General features: G+C 43.3%; 1 protein-coding gene and 1 non-coding gene across 2 annotated transcripts in view; both read left to right on the top strand.

Moving 5' to 3' along the window:
* Positions 1-10,534, top strand: part of LOC110506650 (myosin-binding protein C, cardiac-type) — a 38,506-nt gene extending 27,972 nt beyond the window's left edge. Inside the window, exons 19-27 of the mRNA XM_036963621.1 lie at positions 482-649; positions 2,536-2,624; positions 4,027-4,222; positions 4,546-4,685; positions 5,724-5,883; positions 7,379-7,515; positions 7,792-7,978; positions 9,495-9,515; positions 10,114-10,534. Of these exons, the coding sequence (XP_036819516.1) occupies positions 482-649; positions 2,536-2,624; positions 4,027-4,222; positions 4,546-4,685; positions 5,724-5,883; positions 7,379-7,515; positions 7,792-7,978; positions 9,495-9,515; positions 10,114-10,163 (1,148 nt within the window). The 3' untranslated portion in view covers positions 10,164-10,534. The remainder of the gene's footprint in view (positions 1-481; positions 650-2,535; positions 2,625-4,026; positions 4,223-4,545; positions 4,686-5,723; positions 5,884-7,378; positions 7,516-7,791; positions 7,979-9,494; positions 9,516-10,113) is intronic.
* Positions 3,380-3,434, top strand: LOC118944574. Its single transcript, XR_005039926.1, has one exon. It is a non-coding gene; the product is annotated as a U7 small nuclear RNA (small nuclear RNA).
* Positions 10,535-12,662: the final 2,128 nt, after the last annotated feature.

Raw genomic sequence — 12,662 nt, forward strand, 5'->3', positions numbered from 1 at the left:
CACACACACACACAATATCTGGGTAGATAAGGAGGAGGATGGCATGAAAGCTGTTGAAGAGAGTATTTCAGTTAGGAACACATTATTTAAAAACTAACCTAACAATATAGAAAAACTGTCAAATAAATCCAAATGCAGCAAAATGTCCAACATTTGACCCTCTTACATAAAACGACATCCTCTACCTTGCTAGCTGTATCACACTTTCCATGACGAGCCATTATGTAAAAAGCTTTGGTTTAAGTCTGACAACACCAAGGACCTAAATTGTCAAGAGTGGTTTGAGCCAGGGACCATTAGCACAATGTTTATGTAATTAAAGCGATCCCTTCAGGGTTGACTATGCTGGCCAGCTGCACGTCAATGTTCTAACTCCATCCACGCAGGCAGCCCTAGTTGTGATGACATATAGGGATGGGGCACTGAGCCTTCTTCGGATGTTGCATTTTGACAAGTCTGTCTGGCCATCTCTTGCCCACAGCTGATGAATGGGTGCCAGCTTTCGAGGGTCTGACAGAGAGGACATCTGTAATCATCCGGGACCTGCCGACAGGGGAGAAGATGCAGTTCCGTGTCAGAGCCTACAACACGGCAGGGCCCAGTGCACCTACCTCCCTAGCACAGGCCGTCACTATCCGCGAGATCATGCGTAAGCATTCCCCCCATGATTGACTAAAACAAATCCCAATTTTTCCATTTTACCCTCCCTCCCATACAATGAGAGTAAAGTCCAAACATGTACAAAACTTAAATACCTTTTTTACCAGGGAAGTTCCTAAAACACTTGCACTGTAAGAGTGAGACATCATGAGTTTGTTCAAAACCCAAAGGTTGAAATGGAAAGTAAGTGGGGTGTCCTGCTGTTGTCTCCTCTCTCCTATTTCTCTACAGTTTGAGATATTTAGCTGATGAGGCTTGAAGTTAGCCTCCACTACCCTATATGGATCTCAGGGCTCACAGATCATGTTTGGGAACATACATACATTGCCAAGGTCATCAGCTATTTCGCTCTCAGCACCTAACAGATTAGCTGTGAGATGTATTTTGAGGTCTCAGATGCACACTGAAGCCCCCGGCCTTTCCGCTTGCTGACAGGATGATACTATCACTAAATGCTGATTGGCAGTAAGGCAATTCCACGGTAATAGAGTGACACTGAGACTCAGATTTTTCACCTTAAAATATATGTCAAACAAAAAGCAATGATTGCAAAGTTAAACAAAAACACATTTACTTGTAGAACAGTGCAGATGCCAAGTTTGGTAACAGAATGATGGCGCAAACTCTCATTCTGTTACCAAACTCTGCATCTGCACTGTTCTACAAGTAAATGTGTTTTTGCAACATTTTCTGTGGAAATTGTTAAAAGTAGTCCTTGTGCATAGAGTTGTATGGTTTGTTTAACTCTCCAATTATTGGTTTTTGTTTGACATACATTTTAAAGTGAAAGTCTGTGCTACTGTTACCATGGAATTGCACTGACAAGCACTTGATGTTGTCAACTCACATTTACTATTACCTCACAGGCAGTTAGTTGGTCAATGTACATGAACAGTAACTCATTAGACCAGTAATGGTGCCATCACGCTAAAAGTGATAGTTGAAAGGTATTGTGGTACTCCCAGTCTCAGGGAAAAGTCTGAGCCATGAACCACCTAGGGTTGAGCGGTATGCAGATTTTCATACCTTCAAACCGTTCCTGTACCATAGCGGGGTATACGGTATTACTGGCAGTGCAGACAATGGCCAGTATTTTTTTTCCCAAAAAAATCCCATAGCGGACGCTAGCTAAATGCTAACAAGCGCAAGCGAACATAAACTAATTGCAAGGACAGACAACCCAGCTCATAAAGTTATATAACTACAGTATCTCAAAAGGCTAATCAGTTTGCTGCGGCACAAAGAAATTTGATTGTTTCTGCTGTAACCAAGAAGCTTTATCTCGCGAGCTAGACACTTAGCTAGCAAGTTAGCAAGCCAAATGTATAGCTGGAGATAATTTATTTGGCACATCTTAAATACTGAAAAAGTATAGTTATAAGCAGTGGAGTAGCACACCCCCGAGACGGCTAGGTCCCGAGCTTTAGGGTACTGATGGCATTGGCATAATTTCAGGTAAAATGAAGGCTATAACAAAGTAACTGTATTTATTCTATTTACTGCATTCCTAATGCTATTAAGAGAACAACAAAAACAAGCAATTGACAACAATTGACTCCAGCCATTATCACCTTGGCTGCTGTAGCTTCATTCACCTCAGTTGATAAGGGACATAAATAACATTCTTCAGCAACATGTCTTAGAGCAATTAGCTGCTACGCACTAGCTCAGCACCGGAATTCAAAACTAGAGTTTAGTTTCAAGCTGTTACCTAGTCAATTACTGCCATCTTCCACCTATGCACTGTTTTGCGAGAAAAGTCGTGCTGTTCACTGCAGTCAGGCAAACAGTCTTCCCGCCCACACCGAGGTGTCTGCATGGTCCTAAAGCCAGCCCAACTTTATTCATTGACATCTCATGATTTTTTGTTCACAGAGAAACCCAAAATCTGGATTCCTAGAAATCTCCGCCAGACCCTCATCAAGAAAGTGGAGGAGACAATCAACCTTGTGATCCCTTTCCAGGTATGGGCTAGAGTACACCCTTCACACTCTATAGGATGAATGAACTGTATATATGCTGGTGCCCTTGCCCATAAGAGAAATATGCTGAATGATTTAGGAACTAGAAATTGCTATTTCCTTTTCTTTGGTGCACATTGAGTTATGGAATGGTGCTACCCACATTAAAAATACTACAGTTTACGGTAGAATACTACAGTAGGCCTACTTACTATAGAATTAAACACACTGTAGTATCCCTCGGTCATGTGTAGTACAGATCTTAATTTGACCACCCTGTTTTAGGATAACTTTTCTAGAATGCAGGATATTGAACACTTGTAGTGTATTTGAGGTTTAAAAAGGCTTAATTTTTCAGCAGAAATGTCCATTAATTTAAATCCACATGTTCTGATACTGCAGGATTATTTTCCTGCTGTAGCAAACAGGCCCAAATAAGATCCTACATCTGTATTTGCTATAGCATTTTGTAGTATACTGTAGAATACTATAGTAAACACAAGTTTTATCCGCACCCAAAAAATACTGTAGTAAATACTACAGTAATGTCTGCAAAACACTACAGTTTTTTATGTGTAGTAATACTACAGTATTTCATGTTAATTTTCCCCTCCCCCATAACCCAATTTGTGCCACCCATAAGTGAGAAACCTACATGCCAAGTATAGACCATACTGTGTTCACTACAGGTTATAGAAAAGAGCAGATGCTCTGAACTATTCATTCAGACCCCAGTCCTACCTACCTACATGTTTTGGGAAAATTTGCTCTTTTAGTATTTGTCCAGTAGGTTTCCTCAACGAGAAAACCCCCATTTGTATGTCAAAGATAATTGAACAAAAACACTATAGTAAATACTACAGTAATGACTGCAAAAACACTACAGTAAATACTACAGGATACTACAGTCTGCAAAAATACTACAGGAAATCACTCTGTCTCTTTATTTGTTTCTGCTTTTCCCTCAAGACTAGAAATACATACAGCTTCAGTTTTGAAACTGTATCCTAGTAACACATGCAGACTGACAGACTGATAACTGATGATAACTGACATGATTCTCTTAAGCAGCTCATAGTGAGTATTTGCTGAAAACCACAAGCCAAGGAGTGTGGGCCACCGCCAAATGTACCACCATCTACTGTATCTATTAGGCACACTTATCTAGGTTCAAATCTGCCATAAAAATATCTGAACAATATCATATTTCAAATGTCTTGGTCTGGAGATGTACTGAAATCATCATCACCCCTGGACCTGTAATGATTATTTAGTAAACGTAGGTTACTGAGGAAAACCAATATTTCACACATGTTAACTTACTTGTACTGCAGTCCTCCAGAATCTTTTTTTCTTAAAAATATTAGAATGTTTAATTTCCAATCTCAATTATTTTTTATTTTAGGGCAAACCTAGGCCTGTGATCACCTGGAGTAAAGATGGGGAGCATCTGAACCCGAAGCAGGTCAGCGTCCGAAACAGCGACACCGACACAATCCTATTCATCCGCAAGTCAGAGAGGAAGGACTCTGGGAAGTATGAAGTCAAGCTGCAGATTGAGAATGTTGAGGACACAGCCAGCATCTCAATTCAAATTGTCGGTGAGGACTCCTCACAACTCTAATGGTTTGGAATAGAAATGGTTTATGATTGATCAGTGGCACTATCAGTTCACTCATAATGGGTTTATGCTGTATCTGAGTTATTAACTATGAAACCGACACATCCCGCAAGCTGGTCCCTTTACCGACATTATCATTGGATATTGAAACAAAACCACACCTGCTCCTAAAATACAGCGTAAACAATATTCTACGTGTACCCACCGTGTGGTTTACCTTTCTCTGTGATTGATTGAATTGGAGTTTAAGGTAAAGTTATTGTACAGTATGTTGACTCAATAAATATTATTTCTTATCTTTAGATTTGCCTGGGTCTCCAGAGAAACTGAAGATCATGGATGTTTGGGGCTTTAACGTGGCTCTGGAGTGGAAGCCACCCAAGGACAATGGAAATTGTGAAATAACCGGCTACATGGTTCAGAAGGCTGACAAGAAGACCATGGTGAGAGTCAATCTGCTGGGCAGTGTCTAACAAGAAAATGTTCTCCTCATTCATTTGTGCAAGAGGTTCATATATGACAGAAAACTAGCAATTCATATTGGTCAGACAATACTAGATGAGTAAGGTTATACGAAGATCATACACTGCCCCACACATGGCAGGTTCAGGAAAGAATGATCTATATTCTAAATTATGATTAGGCTAATATTTATTTTCTAACTGACACACACAGGTCATCCCAGTGTGTGTGTGAGAGAGGGCAAGCTGGCTGATAATTATCTGTTAGTTCTCTGGCTGGGCTCAGAGTGAACTATGCCAAGCTCTGAGTGTTAGAACGTTGGGTTTAATAACCATGCCATTGCCAAGGCAAGGTAGCTAAGCTCTCTGACACATGGCCATAATTGACTAATGTATGTACACTATGTGATGGGAAGAATGCTACATGGTCACGAGGGGGATTTTACCCTCCCTTGTGACACACAGTCAGCCACAGCTAGGCAGAGAGTCTTTGTGGGCAAGGAGAACTGCATTCTGGGCCTGTTTGTTTGAGCACCAACTGCCACCTTCCACCACCCCAAGCAGCCACCCAGAGCACAGCAAGCCAAGCACGCCCTGTTTTTAGCCCCTAGCTTTGGCCTTATACTGGACATGGCTTGTCTGTGTAGTGATGGAAACCCAATGTACCTCTGAGCTGCAAGGTTAGTGGCTAAATAAAAAGCTCCCTGTTCAGGTTTCATACAAGTCATTATTAGACCCAATTAATTTCTTCCATCTCACAATGGCAGGCTGTGAGATATGAGATTATCATGTTACAAAGAACAATATCTCAATTGGATATCAGAGATGCCCCATTGCTAAATATAACCCAGTTGGCCCCCTTTGTTTGGCAAACACTCATAGGAGTTGGCATGCATTCTCATTCTCTCAAGACATGTTACACTGACAGTGTGGTTTAGCTGTTCTGTAGTATTTTGGTAGCCCTAAAATGTGGTCTCAATTAAAAATGAAGAGTTTGACTCAAATGTGGTTGGTTTTCAGGAATGGTACACTGTCTATGAACTATATAGGCGAACTAACTGTGTGGTGGCTGATCTCATCATGGGGAATGAATACATCTTCCGTATCTACGCTGTGAACATGGTAGGCCTCAGCCTAGAGCCCTGCTTCTCAGCAGACAGTGCCTACATCCAGAAAACAGGTGGGCTCCCATACCTGGCACACTGTTCATGACAGTAATACCACCCTGACATCATAACTATAAACAAACAATAGTTATACATTTAACATGGTCATTGTGTATGTAAACTCAGCAAAACAAGAAACTTCCCTTTTTCAGGACCCTGTCTTTCCAAGATAATTCGTAATAATCCAAATAACTTCACAGATCTTTGTTGTAAAGGGTTTAAACACTGTTTCCCATGCTTGTTCAATGAACCATAAACAATTAATGAACATGGACCTGTGGAAGACTAACAGCTTACAGACGGTAGGCAATTAAGGTCACAGTTATGAAAACTTAAGACACCAAAGAGGCCGTTCTACTGACTCTGAAAAACACCAAAAGAAAGATGCCCAGGGTCCCTGCTCATCTGCGTGAATGTGCCTTAGGCATGCTGCAAGGAGGCATGAGGACTGCAGATGTGGTCAGGGCAATAAATTGCAATGTCCGTACTGTGAGACGCCTAAGACAGCGCTACAGGGAGACAGGACATACAGCTGATCGTCCTCGCAGTGGCAGACCACGTCTAACAACACCGCAACAGGATCGGTACATCCGAACATCCGGGACAGGTACAGGATAGCAACAACAACTGCCCGAGTTACACCAGGATCGCACAATCCCTCCATCAGTGCTCAGACTGTCCGCAATAGGCTGAGAGAGGCTGGACTGAGGGCTTGTAGGCCTGTTGTAAGGCAGGTCCTCACCAGACATCACCGGCAACAATGTTGCCTATGGGCACAAACCCACCGTCGCTGGATCAGACAGGACTGGCAAAAAGTGCTCTTCACTGACGAGTCGCGGTTTTGTCTCACCAGGGGTGATGGTCGGATTTGCGTTTATCTTTGAAGGAATGAGCGTTACACCGAGGCCTGTACTCTGGAGCGGGATCGATTTGGAGGTGGAGGCTCCATCATTTTCTGGGGAAGTGTGTCACAGCCTCATCGGACTGAGCTTGTTGTCATTGCAGGCAATGACATCCTCCGAGGGCTCGGGTCATTCCCCCCAGAAATGTCCGGGAACTTGCAGGTGCCTTGGTGGAAGAGTGGGGTAAGTAACATCTCACAGCAAGAACTGGCAAATCTGGTGCAGTCCATGAGGAGGAGATGCACTGCAGTATTTAATGCAGCTGGTGGCCACACCAGATACTGACTGTTACTTTTGATTTGGACTCCCCCCCCCCCCCCCCCCCCCCCCTTCAGGGACACATTATTCAATTTCTGCTACTCACATGTCTGTGGAACTTGTTCAGTTCATGTCTCTTGTTATGATCATTCCAATATTTACACATGTTAAGTGTGCTGAAAATAAACGCAGTTGACAGTGAGAGGATTTTTCTTTTTTTGCTGAGTTTATGTAGGATTAGCATTCACATGAAATTCATAAAAAAAACATTGCCTGCTGCCACCTGTGTAAAAATTCATAAACTTTCTGAACATAAGTTGAGCACTGCACCTGTTCATCTGTTCATCAGGTTTCGAGTACAAGCCTCCAACTTACAAGGAGCATGACTTTTCCGAGGCGCCTAAGTTCACACACCCTCTAGTGAGCCGTTCAGTCATAGCAGGCTACAACGCCACCCTCAGCTGCTCTGTCAGAGGCATCCCCAAGGTGAGGTGTCCCTATACAAGCGAGAATGACAGAGACAAAGGCTATGCTGCTAACCATGAATTATATAGTGATTTATCACCATCAAAATCACCATCAAATCAGCACGGCTATTACATTATCATCATGTCTGCTACTGGTACTGTAGGGGGATGACAAGCATGTCCTGACCAGTAAAAACTATGAGCCTTAGTTACAGCAGATATACATTATTTCATTGTTTTGCCATATGCATTACTCTAGGCAAATCTAGTTCACATTGTAACCTCTCTCTCTCAGCCCAAAGTGACATGGTACAAAAACAAGATGGACATCTCCAACGAGGCCAAGTATCGTATGTTCAGTAGGCAGGGCGTACTCACCCTGGAGATCCGCAAGCCCTGCTCATTTGACGGGGGAGTGTACATGTGCAAAGCAGTCAACACCAGTGGAGAAGACGCAGTGGAGTGTAAGCTGGAGATTCGCCGTAAGTATCCCTAACACTACTCACCTTTTCTCTGCTGGTGAGCTCCTTAACACACCTGGCCTGCCAACCAACTGCCAACTCCATTGTCAATCTTGTATGCTCAGTGGCTAGTTTTTCAGGTACACCACCCTGTTCACGAAAATGGTTCGCTCCTAGAGACAATGAATCATGTGGCCATGGTTTGCTATATGAATCAGGCAGACAGGCATCAAGGTTTCCAGTTACTGGTCGATTGAATGCTAGAATGGGTAAAACATGTGACCGAAGTGTCTTTGAGCGTGATATGATCATTGGTGACAGGTGCGCCGGTTCCAGTATCTCAGAAACGGCCGGCATTCTGGACTTTTCACACACGACAGTGTCTCGGGGTTACCAAGAATAGTGTGACAAACAAAAAACATACAGTCAACGGCGGTCCTGTGGGTGAAAACAGCTCATTAATAAGAGGTCAAAGGAGAATGGCAAAAATGGTGCAACCTAACAGGCTGGTCACAAACAGGCAAATAACGACGCAGTGGTGTGCAGAATGGCATCTAGGAATGAACAACTCATTGGTCCTTGTCACGGATGGGCCATTGCAGCAGATGACCGGGTTCCACTCCTATCAGCTAAACACAAGAAGTGGCTCCAGTGGGCATGCGATCACCAACACTGGACAATTGAGGCGTGGAAAAACATTGCCTGGTCCGAAGAATCCCGGCTCCTGTTGCGCCATGCTGATGGCAGAGTCAGGATTTGGCATAAGCAGCATGAGTCCATGGCCCCATCCAACAGTACAGGCTGGTGGTTGTGGTGTAATGGTGTGGAGAATGTTTTCCTGGCACACGTTAGGGCCCTTGAAACCAATTCAGCAATGTTTCCATATCCCGAAGAATTCAGGCAAAGTGGGGTCCGACCCGGTACTAGATGGGTGTACCTAATAATCTGGCCACTGAGTGTACATGGTGATTGTTACAGTTATGACCACCGTAAATAGGGATGTAATTGTCAAGGTTTCCAACTTCCTGTGTACTTCACTCTGTTTCATGTCTGGAACAGGTAACCTTAGTACATATGTGTCCATCAAATATGAAATCAAATATAAATGTCTGAAAATGACATAATATATGAATGCTCCCCAACTCATATTTGAAACATGTTTGGGGGTTTCCTTATGAAATATTACATTTGGACATCAAATCTGAGATGGAAGAATTCTACTTGTACGTGTTAAATGGCATGTTCAAATCTAGAACATGTATCATGGTAATCATAGTATGTTCTAGAGGGCAAATACAGTAAATCTATTCTTCCTATTTGAGATTTCATGTTAACATATACAGACATATCATTATGTCTTCATAAGGGTATATTAACTCCCTGACGGACCTTTAGAATGTACACTGGAATACATGTAAAGGTTCTAAATGGATCCTGCCACCATTACATGATCCATCTCCTCTGACGTGTGTCTCTCCTTCTGTCTGTAACCCCACCATGCTGTGTCCTGTCATGCTTCTACCTTTTTTATTCCCAGCACCTGGTACTTTCCCCCAAGGTAAGCCCCCACACTCAATAATAACTGAGGTCAATCCCATTATTATAGAATTGTTTCATTTGTATTAATTAGAAAATAATAATAAAAGGTGTGCCAAAATACTTAATCCTAATTGCTTCTGTAAGTTTCTCTGGATAAGAGCGTCTGCTAAATGACTCAAATGTAAATGTACTATACATTACTGTATGTAACAATGTGCATGGTCCATCTCACTAAATTGAAGGGTACGAGAAGGTCAAATATATTACAAAATATTGGATCATGTGAAAGGATAAGACACGTTTTACCTCATCTGTACACTATAGATTTTTAGAAAAATCTATCTTGATATTAACAAATTGAACTGGAGATGTTATTCTAATCCCAATGTTATTGAAGTAACAGTCATTTTCTCAGTGGTATTTATTTATCAAATGGCATGGATATTATAAATTGATATAGTCTAGAATTAAAATGTAAAAAGACAATAATTAGATTGAATAAAGTATAAAATAGTGAAGTATTATCAGTCCTACATTAATCACCAACAAATACGTTCTAGTATGTTTGATTTTTTAATTGGAAATATGATTCACGACTTAGACTAATTGCCTTGCAGCTCAAATCACCAAAGAGGAGAGGGATAAGCAGATGAACAAGGCTGATTAGGTGTAAAGAAGCCGGTTGAAGATAGGATGGATGTCCTGTCTCATCCTACACGGACCTCCACTGGGACCCTGGCCAGACTACAGCTCAATGTGAAGAGACCAGAGATAATCCATTAGCTTTCATTACCCTGTGTCCCACTACCACCCCGTTATGTGCACATGTCAATCTTCCCCGTTCCCTGTTGTGAAATCATCTTACATAGGTCATCCAATACATTACATTCATCCACATTGTGTTATTGTACCTTTATTTATTTAATGGAATAATTTGAGGAGTAGCAAAGGACTGCATTGTTTGATTCACTCTAGCATTCTTTGTAGAAAAGGGTTATTGAGTATCAGTGGCATAGAATATTTATTTTATGTCTGAAATGGGCACTTTTTTTTCTCACTTATTCCAATACAAGTCTATCCCAGGTTTGTAGGGTACCCAACCATACTCATATTCCCAGCTGTAAACTGGTTATAATGCAACTTAAGTAAACCACTATCTCTGGTGTGGCCTGTTCGCTAGTGAGGCCTTATAAAACCCCACCATTGTTTAACATGGGAAACAGACAGTGGACAGGGGTTAACACAGAGATGAATACACAGGTGGAGCAGCACTCGTGTGCCTCATGCTGCCCTACCCACAGAACATGATCACTATGAGGTCAACAAACAGTTGATGCTCTGGCGCTTGAATGCCAGTGGGAATGAACAAAAGCTGCTGGGTATTAACGTAACAAAGTCTAACTAAGCCCAAAAGAGGATATAGCAATATGTTTAATGTGTTAGGCCCAGCGATGAGGTGTGGGGAGGGTTGGAACAGCTGGAATGTCCCATTCCCCCTGTGGGTGCATCGCTGGGAGGTGAAATGTTTGGTCAAGCCAAGTCCATTTCCAAACAGGGTGTGAGAGATAAGGCTGCTCCTGTTGGTTTCTGAGGTCCACTGCCAACCACCTACCTTCATCCACTAGCATACCTTCACACAACACATTTTCTAAACATAAACACATTCTTATTGTCAAACTTGTTGTAGATTTGACAGGTCACATTCAATACCATAGTTCATGTGCACTTATACACTTCCAGTAAGCCCCCATCATGATGTTGTTACACACCCCGTGAGGTTTGGATGTGTTAAAGGAACAGGGGCACTCAGTGTGAATCAGGTGGCATGGACACCATCAACAGGGTTATTTTTTACCCATAATGCTCACTTTGAGGACAATACAGTGCCACTGACACGGCCCGCTACCAAAACCTGCGGGCTCTCCTTCACTGCAGCCAACGTGAGTAAAACATTTAAACGTGTTAACCCTTGCAAGGCTGCAGGCCCAGACGGCATCCCCAGCCGTGTCCTCAGAGCATGCGCAGACCAGCTGGCTGGTGTGTTTACGGACATATTCAATCAATCCTTATCTCAGTCTGCTGTTCCCACATTCAAGAGGGCCACCATTGTTCCTGTTCTCAATGAAAGCTAATGTAACTGAGCTAAATGACTGCCCTGTAGCACTCACTTCCGTCATCATGAAGTGCTTTGAGAGACTAGTCAAGGACCATATCACCTCCACCCTACCTGACACCCTAGACCCACTCCAATTTGCTCACAGCCCCAATAGGTCCACAGACGACGCAATCACACTGCACCCTGCCCTAACCCATCTAGACAAGAGGAATACCTATGTAAGAATGCTGTTCATCAACTACAGCTCAGCATTTAACACCATAGTACCCTCCAAACTCCAGACCCTGGGACTCGACCCCGCCCTGTGCAACTGGGTCCTGGACTTCCTGGCGGGCCGCCCCCAGGTGGTGAGGGTAGTTAACATCTCCACCCCGCTGATCCTCAACACTGGGGCCCCACAAGGGTGCGTTCTCAGCCCTCTCCTGTACTCCCTGTTCACCCATGACTGCGTGGCCATGCACACCTCCAACTCAAATCATCAAGTTTGCAGACGACACTACAGTGGTAGGCTTGATTACCAACAACGACGAGACGGTCTACAGGGAGGAGGTGAGGGCCCTCTGAGTGTGGTGTCAGGAAAATAACCTCACAATCAATGTCAACAAAACAAAGGAGATGATCGTGGACTTCAGGAAACAGCAGAGGGAGCAGCCCCCTATCCACATCGACGGGACAGTAGTGGAGAGGGTGGAAAGTTTTAAGTTCCTCGGCGTACACATCACGGACAAACTGAAATGGTCCACCCACACAGACAGCATAGTGAAGAAGGCGCAGCAGCGCCTCTTCAACCTCAGGAGGCTGAAGAAATTTGTCTTGTCACCAAAAACACACACTTTTACAGATGCACAATCGAGAGCATCCTGTCGGGCTGTATCACCGCCTGTTACGGCAACTGCTCCGCCCACAACCGTAAGGCTCTCCAGAGGTTAGTGAGGTCTGCACACCGCATCACCGCGGGTAAACTACCTGCCCTCCAGGACACCTACACCACCCGATGTCACAGGAAGGCCAAAAAGATCATCAAGGACAACATCATCCAGAAGGCGAGGT

The sequence above is a fragment of the Oncorhynchus mykiss genome, chromosome 26, assembly GCF_013265735.2.
Source record: "Oncorhynchus mykiss isolate Arlee chromosome 26, USDA_OmykA_1.1, whole genome shotgun sequence".
In the NCBI taxonomy this organism is placed as follows: Eukaryota; Metazoa; Chordata; class Actinopteri; order Salmoniformes; family Salmonidae; genus Oncorhynchus; species Oncorhynchus mykiss.